The 22420-nt window shown below is 46.6% G+C and overlaps 1 protein-coding gene across 1 annotated transcript; it reads right to left on the bottom strand.

The window, feature by feature from the left end:
- On the bottom strand, positions 1–21025 carry Slc10a6 (solute carrier family 10 member 6). Its single transcript, XM_075943330.1, has 6 exons — positions 20387–21025; positions 11553–11671; positions 10886–10974; positions 6565–6737; positions 2929–3086; positions 1–1325 (listed from the first exon to the last, which is right to left on the bottom strand). The coding sequence occupies exons 1-6, from the start codon at positions 20761–20763 to the stop codon at positions 1150–1152; spliced, it is 1092 nt and encodes a 363-aa protein (XP_075799445.1). The 5' UTR covers positions 20764–21025; the 3' UTR covers positions 1–1149.
- Positions 21026–22420: the final 1395 nt, after the last annotated feature.

The following is a 22420-nucleotide window of genomic DNA, read 5'->3' as shown; positions in this document are numbered from 1 at the left end:
CATGTTTTGATGTCATAATTTAATGAGATGTTTTCACAAATCAAAGCAATGGAAAAATCATTTCTTAAACTCGTGAGACCGAACAGCAGAGCCCTTCCAAGACAGAGCAGTCGAACCTTCTGAGGAGCAGTGGCCCTGCCCCCCAGACTGCAGGAAGGGTCCTACAAGGACATGGGCACGAGGGCCAGGGGCTCACAGCCACTCCACACTGGGAGGCATCTGAATACCGGCTAATCCAGAAGAGCTAAATAAATTACTGTCCTATATGACACACACTTGGACGTAGCACTTTTTTTTTTCGAGACAGGGTTTCTCTGTGGTTTTGGAGCCTGTCCTGGAACTAGCTCTGTAGACCAGGCTGGTCTCGAACTCACAGAGATCCGCCTGCCTCTGCCTCCCAAGTGCTGGGATTAAAGGTGTGCGCCACCACTGCCCGGCTGACATAGCACTTTTTTAAAGAATGAGGTAGGTAACACAGACAGATGTATACAGATGTTCTGAGATCATTGCCAGCCTATGTCAGAGTACAAACTGGACATTTTAGGCCACTTTGCACACAGGATACCCAAGGTTTGCACATGAATCTCTGTTGTTTTGGAGATTCAGGGCAAGTGCCACATGTCTGTTTTGGAGGTTCCAGGCACATGTCTGTTCCTCTTTGGAGAAAGAACTAACTCAGATATTCACTTTTTAGATTCTTCCCATGTTTCCTTTAGAGTGTCTCCAAGCTTGAATCACACACGTATCAAAATTACAAGATGCTTGATCCCCTAAAACTCATGTCCTTGAAGCTTATTTTCTCTGAGTGTCTCTTCCCTAAGCACTCCAGAGCACCTGCTCACAGCCAAGAAATCAGTGGATCTGGACTGGCTCCGTCCTGCAGTGTGAGTCTCCGCTACACCGGTGTTCTCTCTCTTCCGTTAAAATCCACATCGGAGGCCAGCTTCGCCAGGAGATGCCTGCTGACTGCCAGCCACCACTTGCTGTCCCACAGGAGACAGACAGGGACGGAAGAACCTAAGAAGTCAATCGTTTGCTGTTTGTTCTCACAGTCCCTCCAGCGACGTTCACACATCACATGGTCTTTACTGGTCATGAAGGAAGATGGAGGGCCAAGCTGGCCCTATTCCCCTGAAGGAATGTGGCTGATTACTCAGCAGCCCTATGCTGCTGCTCTGGTCCCAGTGGCCCCAGAGTTACAGTGACTTCATCACCTTCCTCCAAGAAAACACTGGTCTCTCTGGGCTTCTCGTAGCTGACCTCTGGGCAACCAGGGTGCTGCCTCCTGAGCTTGCTCTTCTGCCTCCTTTTGTATGCCTGATATGCTGGGTGGAGAAACAGAGTATTAGAGTATTAAAAACCCCTTTAGCAAAGAGCCTAGTTGGGAGGGGGGCCTGCATACTCAAAGGTTCTTTGGGAGAGTTGCTTGGTCAGCATGATGCATGTGTGGAAACATGGGGGAAGGGGTGAGAAAGGAACACTGTGGAACCGAAGGGTTGGGGATCAGAATGGTTCTTTCTCTCCAGAATTGGGGTTCATTTGTCAGGTCTCTCAGAGCTCATTCACTCAGTCAACCAACAAACCCTTAGGGGTGCTGGCTGAGCATCAGGCCCTATGCCCAAGTGCTAGGATAGAGCTAGACAGAAGCTCAACATGCTTCTCGAAAATTCTGGGTTTCAGAACCAGCAGTTTGTTCTAATAGAAGCATTTCCATCTTCCATGGGAACCTCCTGATCCCCAAGTGTTCCTTACATCAATGTTATCATGCCAATAGCATATAATAACCAGTATGTGTACTGGTTAGCATAAGAACATGCCCCAAGGGCTCATGGATTTCAATGCTTGGTCCCCAGTCTGGGTATTGTAAAATCTTAGGAGACAGAGCAGAGCCTTGCTGGAGTTCGCCCCACTGGGGACAGAGCTTGAGGGTCCTTAGAGCTTGGCTCTGCTTTCTGTGCTCTTTCTGCTTCCTGACTGGCCAGCCTCCTGCCGCCCTGCCTCCCTGCTGTTATTGTTACGCAGACACTCCCTCTCCCCCACACCTCCAGCCACTTCACTGTAAGCCAACCTGAAGAGCTCTCTTTTATAATCTGTTTGTGGGGAAGCGTTTCATCAGAGCAACAGCGAGTGTACAGTCGATTTTCTCAGTCACCACTAACCTTACTAGAGCCTATTCCAGGGACCAAGAGCAAAATAAATACATGTATGTGTACATATGTGTACTCACAAAATAAAGACATATATGTGTACTCACAAAATAAAGACATGTATGTGTACATATGTGTACTCACAAAATAAAGACATGTATGTGTACATATGTGTACTCACAAAATAAAGACGTGTATGTGTACATATGTGTACTCACAAAATAAAGACATGTATGTGTACATATGTGTATTCACAAAATAAAGACATGTATGTGTACATATGTGTATTCACAAAATAAAGACATGTATGTATACATATGTGTACTCACACCTTGCAGTTTACCTTCAGTGCTTAAAGATTTACCCCCAAAGTAATGCGTATTTGGCTGAGCAGGTCGGAGAATAAATAGCATGTGTAGGTACATGTGTGCATAAAATCCCACTGTGTCTACACTGGCATACATGTGTAGTTCATATCTGAAAAGTCCTTCGAGCCACTGAGCCCAGAAGTAGCTGAGCATTTGGGAAAACTCAAGGCTCTGAGGGAGACAGAACGTAAAAGCTAGGGGGCTGGTTTTATACAACGCCGTTATAAGATCTCACTCAAATGGCTTCTTAAGTATTTCCTGGGAAACACCCACTGCATCAGAGTAGCCTGGCTTTATACTTCCTAGTCCCCAAAAGTGTCAGGCTAAAATTAGATCACAAGAGCAAGACATGCAGAGCTGGCTTTGAGGATGTGAATAAGTTGGCGGCCGATGTGTGGAGGGAAATCATCCACCTGCAACAATGAGGAGCCCCAGCAGCACTTGGAAGAGTCCGTAGGCCAAGGCAAAGTTAAACAGCTGGGCCAGGTGCTCGGCAGCGAAGGACAGCTGGAGCATGGCGATGCACAGCTGGATGTTCTGCGCTCCGGTCTCTATGGAAATCGTCCTGCACCTGTCAGTGAACAGATTCAAGAGTTGTGAACCCACAAGAAGAACCACAGCCAGGGCTGTTACACAGAGAAACCCTGTCTCAAAAAAACAAAACAAAAAAAAAAAACCTGCCCTTTTCCCTTTGAGCAATGACAAGTATAAGCTATGGGCTCAGGCAACTAAAAGAATATATTCATGAACAGTTATTACTGGGATCCTCTTCTGTATATGGCAAGGATGTCCAGTGGAGTAGAACCTCAAAAACCCTGGCCCAGGAATCAGAGTAGAAGTACAAGATAGACAGCAGAAACTATGCATGAACAATTTGCAACAATGACCAGGGCCAGGAGATTCTGCAGAAACTCAGGGAACAATGACCAGGAGATGCAGTGAAACTCAGGGAACAATGACCAGGAGATGCTGTAGAAACTCAGAGAACAGTGACCAGGAGACGCTGTAGAAACTCAGGGAACAATGACCAGGAGATGCTGTAGAAACTCAGGGAACAATGACCAGGAGATGCTGTAGAAACTCAGGGAACAATGACCAGGAGATGCTGTAGAACTCAGCAAAGTAGCAGCAGTGGCTCCAGAAAGCTTTAAAGTGGTGAAGCCACAGAACCTGAAGAGGTGATGAGTATCAGGGGAGTGGCAGCAAGAAAAGCCGCAGACCCAGGTGTGAGCATGGCTTCTTCAGGAAGCCCCATGTACCACAAGCCAGTCAGCATGCAGAGGAGGACTGGAGGAGACGGGAATGGGAAACTGAGTCAGAGGTGTGAAACTAAACAAATTAAAAAGCATGCCAAAGCTCTAGATGAAAAATGAGTGTTGGGAAAGGTTGCTTTCGGTGAAAGATGCAATGATAACGTTCTCTCGTTTCCTTTTACATTTGTTGGTTTTCTGATCACAGAAAATGGGATAAGCCTTACTTGAAAATGAAAAGTGAGAGAAAAAGGAAGCAATGGCAGGAAGCAAACTTGGAGGGTGGATTGAGCCGTTACTTTTGTCTCCAGCTTGCGAGGAGCCTGCAGCCTTCGTATATGAGGGGAAGGTTACGAGTACTTCAGGGAGCCAGGACTCCAGGTAGACGCAGCAAGGGTGTGACATGGGGCAGGAATATTTTTTAGTGGCGAGTTCTGTGACACACTGTATTGCTCCTACCTTCATGCAAAGCGCACTTCCCTCAAACTTCCTAGCTCGACGTCATAAAACTCAAAAGCTGCAACTCACCGGGACCAGACTGTTCACAGTGCAAATGCAGTTATCTCTGGCCTCATCTTTGTCAGGCCAGGGGAGACAAGAAAGACTAGATAGCTGACGGCGCATGGCCATAAGAGTTCTTCATCTGTCCTCAGATTCAGCTGCCAGTCTCCTTCCCTCAGTAGTCAATGCTCCTGACTATTGACCTTGGAAGCAAACCCGATCACTCAGTAGTCTATGCTCCTGACTATTGACCTTGGAAGCAAACCCGGGTTCGAATCCCAACTGTACTTTCTGGCTATAGGAACTCGATTACATTCCTAATCTTCTCTGAAGAGCTTGCTCATCAGTGGGATAATCATAGCTCCCTGCTGTCAGGTTGCAACAAGAAGAAAGCAGGGTTTGACGAGGTGGGGCCTCACCCAGTGCGTGTGCAGGGCTCAGCAGTGTTCCCTGGTAGAGCGGGAGCAGCTTAAGACCCACCTGAGCCTTCCCCACCCAGCCTCTCGAATCCAGCCACTTTCCTGTAATTGCTCTCCTGACTTAAAAATGAATCCACTTACTGAAAAAGAGGAAATATTCCCAGGAGAACTAAAATCACCCTTAACTTTCCTGCTCTAAACTGCCTTTTCTTCCAGTATTTTTCCATATTCTTTTTGCCTTTTTTCCCACAAAGTAGAAATCAAAATTCTAAACTTAGGTTTAACCCTGGAGCATTGCAATTGATGCCTATCACATGCACACATAAATAAACATGACCCTATTGTTAGATACTTAAATTGCTTCCATTTTTACCTATAGAAAGGGTACAGCAATTAACATCTTATTATATCAATATTCATGTGTATATCTGATAGCGCTAACTCTAGAACAAATTCCCGCTGATTGTGGTGATGCACACCTTTAATCTCATCACTCAAGACGCTGAGACCAGAAAACACAGAGTTCAAGATCAGCCAGGTCTACATAGCAAGACCCTATTCTCAACCAGAGTAAAAGTATTGGGTTAATATCCATAAGCATACATGAGGCTGCTAGTGCAGCAGTTGCCTTTCAGAAAGTGTATGCCCCTGGAGAGATGGCTCAGAGGTTATGAACGCTGGTTGTTCTTCCAGAGGTCCTGAGTTCAATTCCCAGCAACCACATGGTGGCTCACCACCATCTTTAGTGAGATCTGACGCCCTCTCCTGGCCTGCAGGCATACGTGCAGACAGAACACTGTGTACAGAAAGCCTATGCCACTTTCTGTCACCATTCCCCCTCATTATTAAATCACCCATTCATCATGACATGCGTGCCAACATGGAGTATGATCATTTAAAAAAATTTTACAATATTTATAAATGTATACTCCAATCCAAATGATAATATTTCAGACAAATTCCTAAACATACTATTCACAACTAGTAATTCTTTTAAAATCTGGTATGATGAACAATGATTTAATCTCTTAATATTTACTCATGCCCTGCTATGATCTCTGTGTTGAACGAAACAAGTTCACTCCTGCTTCTGATCCATAGGATTCACACATCACCCTGTTCGGTTCGTAACTGAGACAGGGCCTTTCGATGCAGTCCTGGCTGGACTTGAACTGTTCAGACATCAGCAAGCTATACTAAAGCCCTAATCTGAAGTTTACAAACTAGAACCTGTGCTGACTAGTCTACGTCCACTTGACACATGTTAGAGCTGTCTAAAGGGCGGGAACCTCGATTGAGAAAATGCCTCCAGAAGATCTGGCTGTAGGGCAGTTTCTTAATTAGTGATTGATGAGGGAGGGCCCGGCTCCCTCTGGAGAGATCATCTGAGCAAGTGGTTCTGGGTTCTGTTAGCAAGCAGGCTGAACAAGCCATGGGAAGCAAGCCAGTAAGCAGCTCCCCTTGCTGGCCTCGGCCCCAGCTCCTGCCTCCAGGTCCCTGTCCTGCTCTGACTTCGTTCAGTGAGACTACAGTGTACAAGTGTAAGCTGAATTAACTCTTTCCTCCCTGGGTGGCTTTTGGTAAAGGTGTTTCATTGGTACAATAGTAACCCTGAGCGGACAAACCCCATCCTTGTGGCTTTTGTCTACATAAAGAATTATGAGCTTCCTGACCACAAACAAAGTAAAACTTTTCCTGTTTCCTGGCACAACCAGCAAAGCCTGCCATGGTGTATGTTTGATGCATGGGCTTCAGAAAAGCTTACAGAGCCTGGCATGAATCAAAGAGGTAACGTTGTGCCTGGTCTCATAGGTCTGGCCTTCTGAGTCTCACACACACACACACACACACACACACCTTATAGGACAGGTAACTATACCTTTGCCAAGACTGGTGGGTGAGGAATGCCAGCAGGAAGCCCGTGACGTGGCCGACCAAGGGAAAAATGAAGCTGATGAGCAGAAGAGTGACGTCCATATTCCATCCCTTGGCCAGGACCACACCAATGACTGCCACCGCCAGAAGGAGGATGCCACTCGCAATGGCCCCAACCTGCAACAAAGCAACAGGTGAGTGCTTGGCAGTCACACCTGAGGCTCTGTTCTGCTAAGCCATGCCCAGTGTAAAAGTTCAAGCTTTAGAAGTTTTAGAAGACCTCGGAGGCTGTCACATCCAATTTTCGGTTAAAGTCACCTTCCTTCCCTTAAGCATGGGGTGTGCTCCCCAGTGCCCAGTGAACAGGGGTGAATGCTGGAGCCCATATAAGACACGGGCAGATGCTTTCTCTTCCCTGGCGCAGCTATGATGAAGGAGATGTACAACTGAGAGTAAGGTTTCTGATGGCTTGTCTCTGATCAGAAACAGTGTGTAACGGTACAGAAGATACTCAGGCATAGTACATGTAAATACTAAATAGGAGATAACAGAAATAATGTAAGGAGCCCAGGTTAGCTAACGTTGGTGCCTCCTAGTTTCCTCTCTCTTACTGGGATCAAACATTCTGACCAAAAACAACTAAGAGGAGAAAACAGTTATTTGCATTATGTCTCCAGGTCTCAGTCCAATACTGACAAATTCAGGGCAAGAACTCAAGGCAGGAATCACAGAGAAACGCTGCATTCTCAGCCTAATGTTTAGTTAGCTTTCTTTCTTTTTTAGAAATATTTTTAAATGATATTATATATACATTATTTATGTATTATATAAATATATAATCTTTCGTGGGTACATGTTGAAGACTTTAAAATACATTTAAACTAATATTTTTATTTTGGGGAATTTCATACATGCATACAATGGACTTTAATCAATCCACCCACATTTCCTCCTCCTCCATTTTCCCTATCTCACTACCACCACTCCCTCCCACTTCCACGTGTTCTCTTCTTAACCCACAAGGTTCAGTCGCAGATGCCAGTGTGCAGGTAGGGAGAAGGAAGGCCATTCGCAGGTGCCAGTGCAGGTAGGGAGAAGGAAGGCCGTCCACAGATGCCAGTGTGCAGATAGGGGGCAAGAAGGCCATTCGCAGGTGCCAGTGCAGGTAGGGGGCAAGAAGGCCGTCCACAGATGCCAGTGTGCAGGTAGGGGGCAGAAAGGCCGTCCACAGATGCCAGTGTGCAGGTAGGGGGCAGGAAGGCCGTCCACAGATGCCAGTGTGCAGGTAGGGGGCAGGCCATCTGCAGGAGCATTCGTAGCCTCTGGGGGCTGAATCCCTGAAGCTCCCTCTCTCAGATCCCTTTCTCACAGAGCCCAGGACTATCTGCCTAGGGATGGTGCTGCCCACAGTGGTCTGGGCCTGCCTGCATCAATTAATAAGATAAACTCTTCAGACATGCCCTAGAGCCAATCTGGTCCAGGAAATTTCTCAATTGAGGCTTTCTTCTCAGATAACAGAGAGCTGTGTTAAGCTGACAATTAAAGCTAAGTAGATGCTAAGGATAACCACTGTTTGCGGATCTTCTGGTCTAGGAAGGGCTCTGCTGCACGGGGGGCCGTGATAATGGTTTCGTAGATGTCTTTAGACGTCACACCATCACAACCTTTACCGGTTGAGGTGCCAGATAAAGAACCCTAGCTACACATGGCTCCTCCCTACCACTTCCTGTCAGCTAGTTGCTGACTCAGCCTCCTGACTCTGGGTTAATTTTATTTAATCAAACAAATGTAACACGTCTTTGCATCATTAAACAAATATCCCACAGCATTAATGAATGTAACACATCTTAAATTAATATTTCACCACACTGTGTCCTCTCTTTCAAAAAAGAAAGAAAGAAAGAAAAAGGCAATAAATCCAAAACTTTCTAACATGTGAGTTTAATTCCCAGGAGACTGAGAGCGATTTAGATCTTAGCAGGCTCTCATCAGTTTCATGGGATAGCAGACTCTGTAGAAGAGGACTTAGTTAAAATCCTGTCAATCTTGACTTGAAATGATTCAGAACTGAAGGAGCCCCTGGAGTACTAAAGAAAACAGAAACTAATTCTTATGGTTTGAACAGGAAATGCCCCCTGCATGTTCTTATGTATGGTGGTTTGAGTCAGAATGGCCCCCATAGAGGCATATTAGGAGGTGTGGCCTTGTTGGAGGAAGTGGGTCACTGTGGGGGCGGGCTTTGAGGTCTCTCTTTTTTTTTTAATTTTTTTTAAATTTATTTATTTATTAAAGATTTCTGTCTCTTCCCTGCCACAGCCTCCCATTTCCCTCCCCCTCCCCCAATTAAGTCCCCCCCCCAGCCCGAAAAGCAATCAGGGTTCCCTGTCCTGTGGGAAGTCCAAGGAACCCCCACCTCCATCCAGGTCTAGTAAGTTGAGCATCCAAACTGCCTAGGCTCCCACAAAGCCAGTGCGCGCAGTAGGATCAAAAACCCATTGCCATTGTTCTTGAGTTGTCAGTAGTTTTGAGGTTTCTTTTACTCAAGCTGTGCCCAGTGTGCTACACAGTCTCCTGTTGCCTGCCACCAAGATGTAGAACTAACTTCAGCTCCATGTCTGCCTAAACACGGCCATGCTTCCTGTCATGACGATAATGGATTAACCTCTAAAATTAAATGTTCTCCTTCCTTTAATAGAGTTGCCATGGTCATGGTGTCTCTTCACAGCAATAGAAACCCTAGCTAAGACAATGTATTAAAGCCTATTCGCACTATTTTGAAAGATCCTGAAAACTTAAGGAAACAGGATTAGCTAAATAGATCCCTGGGGAACAGGTTCCTTCTGGGCAGGTGCCTGGGGGAGGGGCAGGTCCCTGGGATTGTTTTGTTCTAGGCCCTTACCAGTGTCCTCTTTGTTCTAGGAAGTGACCAGCTCTCCTCCATCACACACTCGTGCCTCAGTGATGTTCCGCCTCAAGTTCAAAGGCTGTGCCAATAGGCCTGACACAATGTATCGTCTCCTCTTTGTGAAGCTGAGGCAGCGGAACTATGACCGTAGCCAGCCTGTGCTACTCAGGGAAATGCTGCTTCAAAATCTTAAAAAGACTAAAATAGTGATAGAACTGTGGGCTCTAGTTTATGCATATTATTTGACATATTTTAACATAAATCCCATACAATTGCTGAAGAGGTTTGTTTAGCGGGGAGAGGACAATAGAGTCTCACGTGGCCCAGGCTGGGCTTCTGCTTGTTATGTAGCACAGATGACTTTGAACTTCCCATCCTCCTGCCTCCACGCCATGTGCCACCATGCCTGACTCCAAGACCACAAGCGCACAGAAAGGCTATACTGGGGTATTTTCAATTGTTGCTGCCGCTTAATGCCTCTTTGGGAAAAATAATTAATGACAAAGTACTTGAAAGTTTCCATGATTACACTGTCCTCTTGTTCTGTAAACATTTCCCACGGGGAATGCTCTCCTTTTAAAGGGACAGTGAGGAGCATGGGAAGGAAGGGGCCTTATCCCGTGAGTACAGCCCAGGGCTCCATGCTCGCACAGGCCTCCCCCACCTGTCCTCTCTTGCTCTCACTGGAGGAACAATGCACACTGTCCTCCTGGGAAAGCAGCCCCTGCAGGCAGAGTGAGTGTGGACTGAACCAAACCAGAAACTCCAAGCTGAAATAAACAGACATTTTTTGCCGAACTTCTAATTAACCCCCAAACACTCATTTCTTTGTAAATCTAAAATACAGCTGAGATTCTATTTCAGTTTTGAAGAAGCGTGAACTTGTGTCTTCTGGGTGGTTTGTCAAATGACAAAGGGCAGCACTGCACAGCAAGGGAAGGAAGGATCTCTAGGTTCCCACCATTCCTTGGCCACCCCTCAGCACTCTCGGGATGATGTCGTTCACACCAGGTACCTGATGAGGTCAGTGGCCTTTGCTTCTGTATACCAGTTACAACTCCAGTGGTGTGTGCCTGGGAGTGCTTCGGCAAGACAGCCCTTCAGCCTGTCCTAAGAAGTCCTCCATGTTCCCACACACTGAGGCTCCATTGTGTACGGCACAGGGAGGAGCTTCACCTTGCTGGTGCCTGTGGGAAGCCCAGGAAAGGGACAGGTCCTGGCTGTCTCAGGCCTGTGTGTTTCTGTCACTAAGAGCATCTTGTTTTCCATGGTGTCACAAATGTGTGTGGGCCAATGGGAGTGACGCGGCAAGGCTCCCGGTCAAAGGGCGGGAAACGACTGTACTGGGACAGCTCATTGGTTCAGCCTTTCGTCTCTGTGTCAGGTGGTGGGCTGTGGGGGGAGGGCGGGGGATGCTGACCTTAAGAATGACTTTCGCTTGCTTTGGCCACCTATAATTCACAAAGACACCAAAAGCCACTGGAACAATCAGAGACCCGAGGGTAATTCCTAAAAAGAAAGAAAATCTGTCAGACAGTGTCCCTTCTCACCCTAATGCCCCACTCTTTCCCAGCAATTTCTATTTCAATTAGTTCACAGCTTTGAAAGACAATTTGTGAAGAGTGTGTGCTACCAATAAATTCCATCACACCTGGGCCACCGTGATCCTCACAACCAACCACGGGAATTTCTGAGACAACAGAAGTACAATGTTTAAGTCTCTTTAATTCCCAGTCACAGAGCAGGGCTCATAAGAACATGGACCGTGGTGTGTGGACACCTAGCCACTGTGAGACACATTGTGAGCTCAGTAAACCTCTCTTCCTCACAAACGTTCTCCCTCGGGTATCTCACTCCACCACCAAACACGAGCACACAGGGGTCTGGATACTGGAGGCAGAGTCCTGAGTTAGGATCTCAGTTCCAGGCTGCATGATCTTCATCAAGTTCCCGAATGAACCTCACTAACCCTGAACGTAATAGGATTGGTTTAGACGATGCTAAGCCACACAGAGGGAATTGTAATTATCTGCTACCTGTATGATCGCCATTGCTCTTTCTAACCATCACACAAACCCCATACAGACCTATGCTCTGGTATGGAATGGTGAGATTCTGCTTTAGGTCCCAGGACCAGGTGTAGAGGTAGAGGCAGAGGGGCATCATCCCCAGGGCGGCCACTGTGGAGCAGGTCGTCATGCTGATGCTACAAGCGGAATGAAGATGGTTAGGAGGGAGAGCCAGAAGCTGAGACGTGGTCCTTACTTACGTTAGTATGCGGTGTTGGGCCCGATGTGGTGGTTCATGCCGTTAATCCCGGGAATGGATACAAAGAAGCAGGTGGATCTCTGAGTTCAAGGCCAGTCTGGTCTACATTGTGAGACCCCCCCATCTCAAAAACTTTAATTAAAAATGTAATCTTTACCAAAAACCATACCTAGAACCCACTTTTTCAAAGCAACCACAAGACCCACTTTCCTAATAATTACATGGGATTGTGGGTGACTACTCAGAGCTCACTGCTCTCGGGTCTAAAGGACGCAAGCCAGAATTTCTTAACCCCCTTTGGGACTTGAATAGGACAAGTTAAAATACCAAAGAGGTAACTAAACACCTATTTGGTGCAGAGTACTATTAAACATTAAGAAGCCGTTGAAAGACTTGTGTGAGATTCCCCACAGAAGAGCCTGTGGTCTCTCGCTCCTGATGGGGAACACTGGAAAGCATGAAGCAAGGTAGGGAATCTGAGATAAAGATTCCGTGAGAGATTGTGGACTGGATACAAATTCTCCTTCTGATTCAGAACATGAAGCAAGGTATGGAATCTGAGACAGGGATTCCGTGAGAGATTGTGGACTGGATACAAATTTTCCTTCTGACTCAGAACATGAAGCAAGGTATGGAATCTGAGACAGGGATTCCGTGAGAAATTGTGGACTGGATACAAATTCTCCTTCCAACTAGAAACAGGAATTGACATGAAATGACTCCTTCTTCTGTAGCGGGGCACCCCCAAAGCGAATGTTCTATTTGTTAGATAGAAAGCCTGCGTTGGCAGAGCAGACTGCTCAAGATGTGGCCAGGCCCTTTGACATCTCCTGAGAGCAGGCAGATCTCACTGTAAGCTTATTATTACACTTACTTCTCCAAGGCCCACCCTCTTTCAGACTTCCAGCCTCTTCTCACCCTCCTCCCTGCACAGTCTGCCTTTTCCTCTTACCTAGAGGGAGCTCTTTGACAATCAGGGTACATAGGATTATGTATGATTCAAACCTTTTCGATAAATTTACTCTTCATCTTTGGCTTTGCTCATGATATTCGTCATAATGAATATTTTATATAACTAAAGCTGTTGTGTATTTTTGCCAGGTATGGTGGCACACCCCTTTAATCCCAGCACTCAGGAGGCAGAGGCAGGTGGATCTTTAGGCGTTTGAGGCCAGCCTGGTCTACAGAGTGAGTTCCAGGCCAGTCAATATTACATTGTGAGACCTTGTCTCAGAAAACAAACAAAACGACAGACAATCTCTAAGTTCTCATCCTTGTAAAGATATCCTCCATTCCTGGGGCCTTCAGACATCACCCCTACATTTTCTTCTTTGTACCTGACAGTCTGTGTTTATCTATTTAACTCATTTTAAGTTTCTCTTTTATAAGATATGAAGCTATTTTGTCTTGAGAGCAAGTGTGTACATAAACTTTTCTCACTAAGCCGAAGTGCCTTCTTCAGCATATGCTGATTAAATGCCCAAGTCTATTCACAAATGTTTCGGAAACTCTAATCTAGCCCACTGGTAAGTAATTTTGTTTTTTCCTAAACAAATTCCAGACTTTCTTGACTATATTGTTTCCATAAAATATAGGGTTGTTGGGCAATAGTGGCACATGCCTTTAATACTAGCACTTGGGAGGGAGAGGCAGGTGGATCTCTGTGAGTTTGAAGCCAACCTGGTCTATAGAGTGAGTTCCAGGTTAGCCAGGGATATACAATGAAACTCTGTCTTGAAAAAGAAATATACAGGGTCAGTATTTCTATGTAAATTTTCCTTTTCAAATTTTTTTCTTCTAAAAAAAATCCTGCATACTTTGCACTCTACATAAAGCCTAAAAATATTTTATTCTGTTCAGAGTAGTCTCTGAGGCTAATCCCAAACACCCAAAACAAAACAAAGGTGTCTTCTGCTAAGCTAGAGGAAGTTCAGCATTTTGACACAACTCTCAAGCCTGTTTCCATGGAGTTGGTACCCTGTTTCCATGGAGATGGTAGCTAGGGAAGTTTTCCAAATGCTTGACCTATGCTGTGTACCTTGGCTCTCCACTTACCAACTCCTGGAAAGAACCCTACCTTGCATCACTTCAATCTTGAACTGCGGAGTCTGGAATGCTCCACGCCACCCCCATATGGATTTAGCTCCAGCAACGAAAGGCTGAGATTCCTCGCTGTAAAAAGCTGTGGAACCTTGTGCCCAACCTCCATAGAATAATTTGATCTGTGATACATTTGATGGTGGCTCCAGAAAGACGAGAGAAGTTCTGGTGCCCTCCCGTTTCCTTGTAAATACCGACCATGCTGGAGAAGCACAGAAACTGCACCATGCCTAGTGGGAAGCCTTCCAGTTCCTGCCAAGAAATTCCATTGGGGCATCAACAGAGGATGTGGCTTGCTGAATCTCTCCACTGTTCACATGGTGGAAAAATCGCTGGCATTATCTGACCTCCACAGAACAAGATTCCACTCGCACCAGGAAGAATGGAGCCATCCGCAACTATTGCAGAGAATGAGACAGGTCCAGCAAGACTGGACAAACAGGTAAATCCTGAACCTCCCTTACAGCAAGGAAATGGCACAGCCACACATTCCACTAGAAGGCAGCAGTCAATACCATTCTGCAATTGGGACTTAAGTTATTCAAATGTTATTTCAATTCTAAGCCCCCAAAATCAAGAACTCCAATTCTCCAAACTAAAGGCATGCCTGTAATCACAGAATTCAGAGGGCGAAGAGCAAGGGGAGGCGGGCATGGAAATTCAAGGTCGTCCTTGGCCGTGTTTCAAGTTTGAAGCCAGCCTGGGCTATATGAGACCTGTCTCAAAATAAATAAATATAAAAAAAAATAAAATGGAAAGAAGCTCAAGAGAACTTCATGGATCAAAGTTGGCCACCGTGCTATACACACACCACCACTCAAGTTCAGAATCCTCTCTGTAACTAAGGATAGACACATACATCCTCCATAGATATCTAGAGGTTGTGTGAGCTGTCCTGAATCACATTAATAAACAGTGTTCGTTGGGGGGGCGGAGTTATTGTAACACTGGCAAAAGACACTGCCACCGTGTCTCTTACTCCCATGTATCAAGGCCGTGCCACCACCAGGCTGACACTGGGCATACAGGGAACTGAGAGACCTGGCAGGTATGACTAGCAAGTTGCACAGTGATAAGACCTTCCAACGGGTGACTAAAAAGTTACATATTTGGCAGAATGGGGACAATGGACAGGTGGCGCCATCAGATAGTTGGATAGGGCACTCAGGAGGCAGAGGCAAGCAAGCGGGTATTTATGAACTCAAGGCCAGCCTGCTCTACACAGTGAGCTTAGGGCAGTCAGAGCTACATAGTCAGACCATCTCATAAAAAAAAAGGAAGTGGGGGATAGAAGAGGCTTGGGTTTATCGTCCCTTCCTCGTGCCTTTCCTACGGGTCTTAAACTTTGATCTACTCCACTATACATCCACGCTGGAAAGCTGAAAGCAAGGGCACAAATGGTGTGCTGTTGGACACCCGTGTCACGTCACGTCATTTACAATAGTCAAAAGGTGGCGCACACAGGTAATGCCAACACTCAGGATGGCAGAGGAAGGAGGATCCAGGGCAATCTGATTGCCACACTGAGTTCCAGGTGATCCAGGACTACACAGTGAGACCTTGTCACAAACAGGAAATGAAAGGAAGAACCAACTCAGCACCTCCTGAGGAGTGAGCAGGCAAAGCAAGACATGCACAGTGGAGAGCGTTCAGCAGCAAACAGAAAGGAATTGTAACCAAACGCTCTGAGGAGGATGACCCCAGAGGGTATTCGGCTCGGCTAAGTAGCCAGACCCAGAAGACAGATCCATGAGTCACGTATGGAAGACATCCGGGGAGTCAAACATGTGACATAAAGGGAATGGGTGTGCAACGTGAATGTTCCTAATGTCACTTTAATATTGCTCAAATGCTACATTATATTGTGTGTATTGTATAATGATCTAAAGATAAAAGAGAACCTCAGAGAATCCTCTACCAGTATAAGAATTGAGAGCCAGGCTCAGAGGCCCAAGGCTGTGATTCTAGCAACTGGGAGGCAGAAGTGGGAGGATTAGGAATTTAAAGACATCTTTAGCTATGAATGGAATTTGAGGTCAGCCTGGGCTATGTGACCCTATCTTATAACAAATCCAAACAAATATGGAAGCCAAGGGGCAGTGAGATCAATGGCCCCGTGGTGCTCGGCACCTTGAGCAGACACAGTGCTCTGTTGCAGTTTCTTTCTAGACCAATTAGGGAGACTCATACTATGACTGGAGCAGACAGATCAGGCCCCCTAACCCAGAGGGTATCCGAAGAGCATGGGCAGGTGGAGATGGGCAAACCAGAGTGTGTTTAGTGAACAATGAGCAGTTTCATCGGGACTGGAGGCCACTTGCATCTAAGGCGTTCCTGGGAATACACCTGGAGAGCTGGTAACCTGGCCAGTTCAGTAAGCACCACGAACACACGGCATGATGCCATGATGGAAGTGTTATCGTTCCCAGTTCCAAGAATGGAGGCTGGGTGCTCTGCCTTCTCTTTCCAGGGAGAGCCACATCCCGTGTAGTGCCAGTCCCAACCGAGACACATGGTAAAGGTCAGAGGGAAGTGATTTGACCGTATCGGGCTCCTGGACACCAGAGCTACCTTCACCAGGGGGAAGTGGATATTGTTACCATCAGTGACCCTTCTGTTGACTTCAACTACAGGGTCTAGGTATTTTAGTGTGATTCCACACACAGTAAGGTCCTCAGCACAGTCAAGTCTAAGAAAACAAACCTTGTTGTCAATGAGAAGGCCATCTCCATCTTCCAGGAGTGAAGCCTTCCAATATCAAATGGAGTAATTCTGGTGCCAAGTACATTGTGGGATCCATGGGTGTCTTTACCACTGTGGAGAAGACTGGGTCCCCCTTGAAAGGTAGAGCCAGACTAATCATCCTTGTCCCTTGAGATGATGCCCCCATGTTAGTGCTGGGTGTCAGCAGGCCCCCTGGCCAAACTTCCATGACAACTTGGGCATCGTCCTCAACAGCCACTTTTGTCAAACTCGTTTCCTAGCGTGACATCAGACTAACTTCCTGGTATGACAGTGAAGTTGGCAACAGCGACTGGGTGGTGCCCCTCATAGTCCTCACTGCCTCCAAGCAGTAAGAATCCCTGAGCAACCCAACTCCAGCAAGAACATGAGAGGAAGAGAAAGGCCCTCAGCTGGGGGGGAGTCCCTGTCCCATTCAGTCCCCAGTACATTGAGCATCTCCCCTCCTGGTTTCTATCCCAGACCCTCAAAAGAAGGGGAGGGGCTTAGGGAACTCTACTTTCTCAAGTACTGAATACCATCAACAAAGTTCACTGTACAAAAGAGAGAGAGGAACAGAAAGAGGCTCACAGTTGACAACTGCTTTATCTATTTACAACGAAACAATAACAGAGAGCCTGAGTGTGAGGAGAACACTGTGAAGGTGTAGCTGTTGGCCACGGAAGAATTCACTAGGGCCTGACCCCAGGAAGCAGAAGTGGAGGATGGCAGGGAGCCAGAGTTGTGAACAGCTCAGCTAAAGGGTGGGCCTGGTAGAGGGAAGAGAGGACCAAGCAAGAGGAGCAGAAGACTAAGGCGAGAAGCCCAGGGCCCTGGGAAGAAGCACAGTGGGCCCCGGGCCTGCTGTGTACTTGACTCCGTGCCCGGTACCTGGCCTTGTCATACCCAGTGTGTGGACACCCGCTCAAGTCCGAAACACCCGGTCAAGGTATGCGGGTGGAAAACCACATGTGGGCTGAATGAAGCGGAGTGAAGCAACAGAACTGTACTTGGGATCATCTCTAAGAGCTTTGCCTCAGTTTCCCCATCTGTGAAATAAAGATGTGGGATGAAGCATCCAGAATGACCGTCACTGCCTGCCCGCTGAGTTTTCCTCCATGTGATTTTATGTTGGTAATCAGTTGTGAAGCAATGTGCCAAACACGGACATTATTCCGCTCATCAACACAGAATATTCTGTTTCTTGAGATTTAAGCATTTTTTAGTGCTAGATCCATAAGCTTCTGAAATCTAACTTTTAGTGCCCACTTTAAAATTCCTACTCTGGGAGAATCAGCCTTGGCTACAGATTGAGTTTGAAGCCAGCCTGGGCTGTACATTGAAATTGAGGTCAGCCTGAGCAACACAGCAAGACCCTATCTCAAAAATACAAAAGGAAGTAACTATTATTTCATTTTTATAATTTATTCTGTATTGTTTGTGTCTGTGAAGCTCAAAATCGAACTTCAGAAACAGGAAAAGCACAGGGTGGGGCAGTCAGAGGTGAAATGCTTGCCAAGGAAGAAAGGAGGAAAACAGCTAACATTTACTGCACGCCTACTGTGTACCTGACTCATGTAACATTTACTGCGCACCTACTGTGCACCTGGCTCTGTCTCACATGTATGTGCGTGTGTTCTCAGACAAGTTGCTACAATCAGCATGTAAACACTAGGGCTGGGAGATGGCTCAGTGGTTAAAGCTCTGGCTGTTCTTCCAGAGGACCCGGGTTTGATTCCCAGCACCCACATGGCAGCTCACCGCCATCTATCACTCCAGTTCCAAGGGATCCAGTGCCCTCTTCTGGCCTCATCTGGCCCCGGACATGCACATGATGTGATACATAGACACACATGCAAGCAAAACACTCACACACATTAAAATAAATAAATCCCTTTTTTCAGTTTAGTTTAAAAGTTGATTAATCCAAAAGTGATGGCGTGTGCCTTTAATTCCAGCATTTGGGAGACAGAGGCAGGCACATCTCTGAGTTCAAGACCAGCCTGGCCTACAAAGGAAGTTCCTGCACCGCCAGAGCTACACAAAAGCAACAACAATAATAACAACAAAGCTGATTGAGGACAGAGTTGGTGCCAGACACGCTGGCGTGTGCCCGTAATCCTAGCTGTAGGGAACTGAAGGCAGAAAGGATCAGGAACTCAAAGCTGGGCTATGTGAGACCTGGTCTCTATAAAACAATAAATAAAACAATAAATAAAACAATAAATAAATAAATAAATAAATAAATAAATAAATAAATAAGAAAGAAAGAAAGAAAGAAAGATAGGGTTGGTAACAAGAAACAAAACGCACTCTGTCTTCCACACACATTCTGTCCACTGGTGTTGCTATGACAATGCCGATGAGCCAAGGATGTTGGCAATAAATATTCCCTTTCCCAGAACAGAAGTGTTTCAAAACCCTGCTAAAGACTTCGGCTCAGACTCCAAACAGACAATGTGGTTGTGTTGCCAAATGTCATGGAAAAAAACTGCCTAAGTTACAAACTGATGTGAACCAGATGTGAGCTCTGCTCCAGCGTGAACTCTGCTCCACTCCTATTGTTGAGCTACTTCTTCAACTTGAACCGTTTTTCCAGAATAATAAAAGGTCACTGACAAGGTGACTCTGAGAAGCTGGGAGATAAGACGAAGCCCAGGCTTCCCGGTCCCTACAAACACCAGCTTCCTTTCTTTCCAGAAACCCCGGGACCCAGACTTCTTCGCTGACGTGTGAGCACTAATGGACAGCTTCACTGAGCTTCAAGTCGTGGCATCTGAGTGGAGATACTAAACTATCAGGAATTTTTAAGTCTCTCTCTCATTGCCATAAAGTTAATTTCTTGTCTGTAATTAAAATGTAGAGGTGACATCTGTTCAATACACTAAATATTCAGTATATGCAAGAGAATTTGAAATGAGACCTGAAGCCGACTCACTAAGCTCAGCTCCCAGTTCAGCCGTCAATTCTGACTCACTCATTCATTCATTCACTCATTCATTCATTCATCATAGAGTCAGCCTCAATTAAGTGGCATACACATGCAAAGATTTAAATTTGTATGGGTCATTTTCCCTAGGCAGGATGTAAATGTGTGTATATAAGCAAAAAAAAAAAATAAAACCAGATAACTCTGTTTTCCCCAATACTGAGTCATCAATTCTTTCTTCAAATGTTCTTCTACTTCTCGCCAAAACATTTGACTCCAAGATTGTGTGATTCGCTCACCATCGTTACAGTGTGGATAATTGATAAAGCTTCATTTCCCCTGGAGTGTTTATCTGCCCCATATGTAGACAGGAACTCTGGCTTAAACCCAAAGGAGGAAAGGAAACAAGAGAGTTGTCATCCTCAGAGCTCCACGCCGCTCTCTAAATCAGTCTGTCAACCGCCCAGAGTCCTCGGCACTCGTTTAAAATGTGGCTTCACAAGAAGGGTTTTCTGGAGACACTGCTGAGAGCAATGTGGCCAAAAGAGACAAATGAACAGACCAGAACCACGTGGGCTTCATCCTGACGGTTTAGCTTGCTACCATCACCAGCACTATCATCAGCTATATGGTGTTATTGGTGATGTCCAGGGAATGCCAATGGGCATAGAAGGAGAACATGCTTGGGAAATATCGTTGCTGCATATGAACCAAGTCCCTTGCGTGACTCAGGATAGAAAAGGCTGCCAAGAAAGCAGAAACTGATTGCAGCAGGACAAGCTCGGAAACGGGAAGGGCTGCCCAAGTCTCTTCCCACTTAGAACCACCCAGACATCTCAAAGGTGTCCCTGACTGGCAGGCATAGACAGGGGCACCCTGCCCAGCTTCCCTGCTGTGTCTTACCTGAGATCCATATCTCCATCAACCCAGAAGGTCAGAACATTCGAGATGGTGCCCCCAGGGCAGCACCCCATGATGAGGACAGCAATAGCTTGGGAGGGTTTCAGAGAGAAGCTGAGGGCTAGCAGATACGCCGTCAGAGGCATGAGCCCAAACTGGCAAATCAGCCCCACCGCAATGCCCCAGGGTCTTCTGAAGTGTGACCACAGCTTCCGAATCTCCACCGAGCATCCAAAGGAGAACATGACCAGGCCCACCATCAGGGCTGACGCCACTGTGAAAACAAGCTTCAGGGTCCTGTGGCCCTCCATCTGCACCGGCAGCTCGTCCTCCATGCTGTGGGCAGGGCAGCTAGCATTGCTCGAACAGTCCATGCTCATCTTGTCTCGTGAATTAGACAGCAGAGACAAAGAGGAACGTCAGCCCTGAGCATGCACGGGGCAGGTCTATCCGGATGCATTTCCTAATCATGCAACAAGTGACGCTGGAGAGTCCTTCCGATTGCTATTGGCCAACCCCGTGATTCGGCCTAATCTGATCAAGTTATTCACAAGTGACATTATAAAAGTCATGTAGTCAGGCAGGAAACACAGCAAGGATGGCAAGCGTGCCTTTCCATTCTAGTCTCACTGACCACGGAATGTTCAAGTGCTGGGAAGGAGACAGACAAAGTGGAAAGACTGGCCCCTGTTGACAACATCACATCATGTTCTAGGGAAATAGGCCAGATGCCAAGACACAATTTCTCCAAATTCAGTAGGGATTTCAAACAGCCAGAGTGCAGCGTTCTGTGGCCTGAACGACTAAGTCAGGAAAAAACAAAGACAGCTGTGCCAAAGCCACGCCTCACGGCACTCACAGGCATTTCAGAGAGATGAGCGAAACAAGGCCAGTCTGGAAAATGTCAAGGAGGCTGAGGATAATTTCGAGAGATTTTATACTAGCCTTTTCTTTTTCTTCTTCTTTTTCTCTCTGAGGACTTGTGTCTAAAGCCAATAATTAAACACCTGCAAGAACGAAATGGTATTAGGCACTTGGCTGCGTCCCGTAGAGCCTGCGGAGACTCGTCTCTCCCGGCATTATTCAAGAGAGCTGTCATTTTCTTTGGGAGACTCGAGTGTACTCTGAGACACACACCCTTGGGCCACCTGATGAAGTCTGGGAGCCTTGGAAATGCCTGGCATGACGCACGTCTTCTAAAAACACTCCTGAGGTGGTACAGTGGCCCTCTGTGCGTTCTAGCCAGGTCCAAGGGGACATCAGACAAGGACAATAGGACTCGGAGAAACAAAATTCCTAATTGTCAGCTGCCACCCTTTTCTCACTGGCAGCAGAGTTTTGTTTTGTTTTTTTTCCAGTGCGCAGAGTGGGAACAAGGCACACTTTGTCAACCCCTCCCCTGCCTTAAGAGAGATGCTCATTGCCCACTGCGGGCTTAGGCTAGCAAACCCATGACAAACCGCTCAGGGGCTGCTGGCTGCATTGTGTGCGCTGGTGGAGTGCAGGCGACATCCTAACAGTAGCTCTGGAATTCTCAGCATGGGGAAGGCAGAGGCAGGCAGCTCCTTGTGAGTTCAAGGCCAGCCTGGTCTATTAGTAAGTTCCAGAACAGGTAGGTATATGTAGAGAGATCCTGTTTTCCCATTCTACCCACCCCCAAAAGCAGAGGTAAACCTGTGGGAGGGAAATCTTGAAATTGGCAATCACAGAAAAGACAGGCTGCATAGGCATGACCCGGTATGAAAGGGCTAACTCAAGATCTTTTCAAAAGCTAAAGTTCAGAATCTGATACCTCACAGAAAAGAGACAAAATCCTAGAAAAGAAAATTTACCAGAACCAGGCCTGAGGAGCTAGCTCAGTGACACAGGTCTCCCTAGCCTGCCAGACCTGAGAGTCTAGCTCAGTGTCATGGAGCTCCCCTAATCTCACAAGTCCTAGCTTCCTTTTCCAAACTGAAACCACCTGCTTGTAGGAACTGAGGGAAGCAAGACATTCTCCTGTAGGTCACACATCAGGCTGACAGGTCATCCAATATT

The sequence above is a fragment of the Microtus pennsylvanicus genome, chromosome 12, assembly GCF_037038515.1.
Source record: "Microtus pennsylvanicus isolate mMicPen1 chromosome 12, mMicPen1.hap1, whole genome shotgun sequence".
Lineage (NCBI taxonomy): Eukaryota > Metazoa > Chordata > Mammalia > Rodentia > Cricetidae > Microtus > Microtus pennsylvanicus.
Note: the sequence above shows the minus strand (reverse complement) of the source record. Positions and strands in the feature narration are given on the sequence as shown.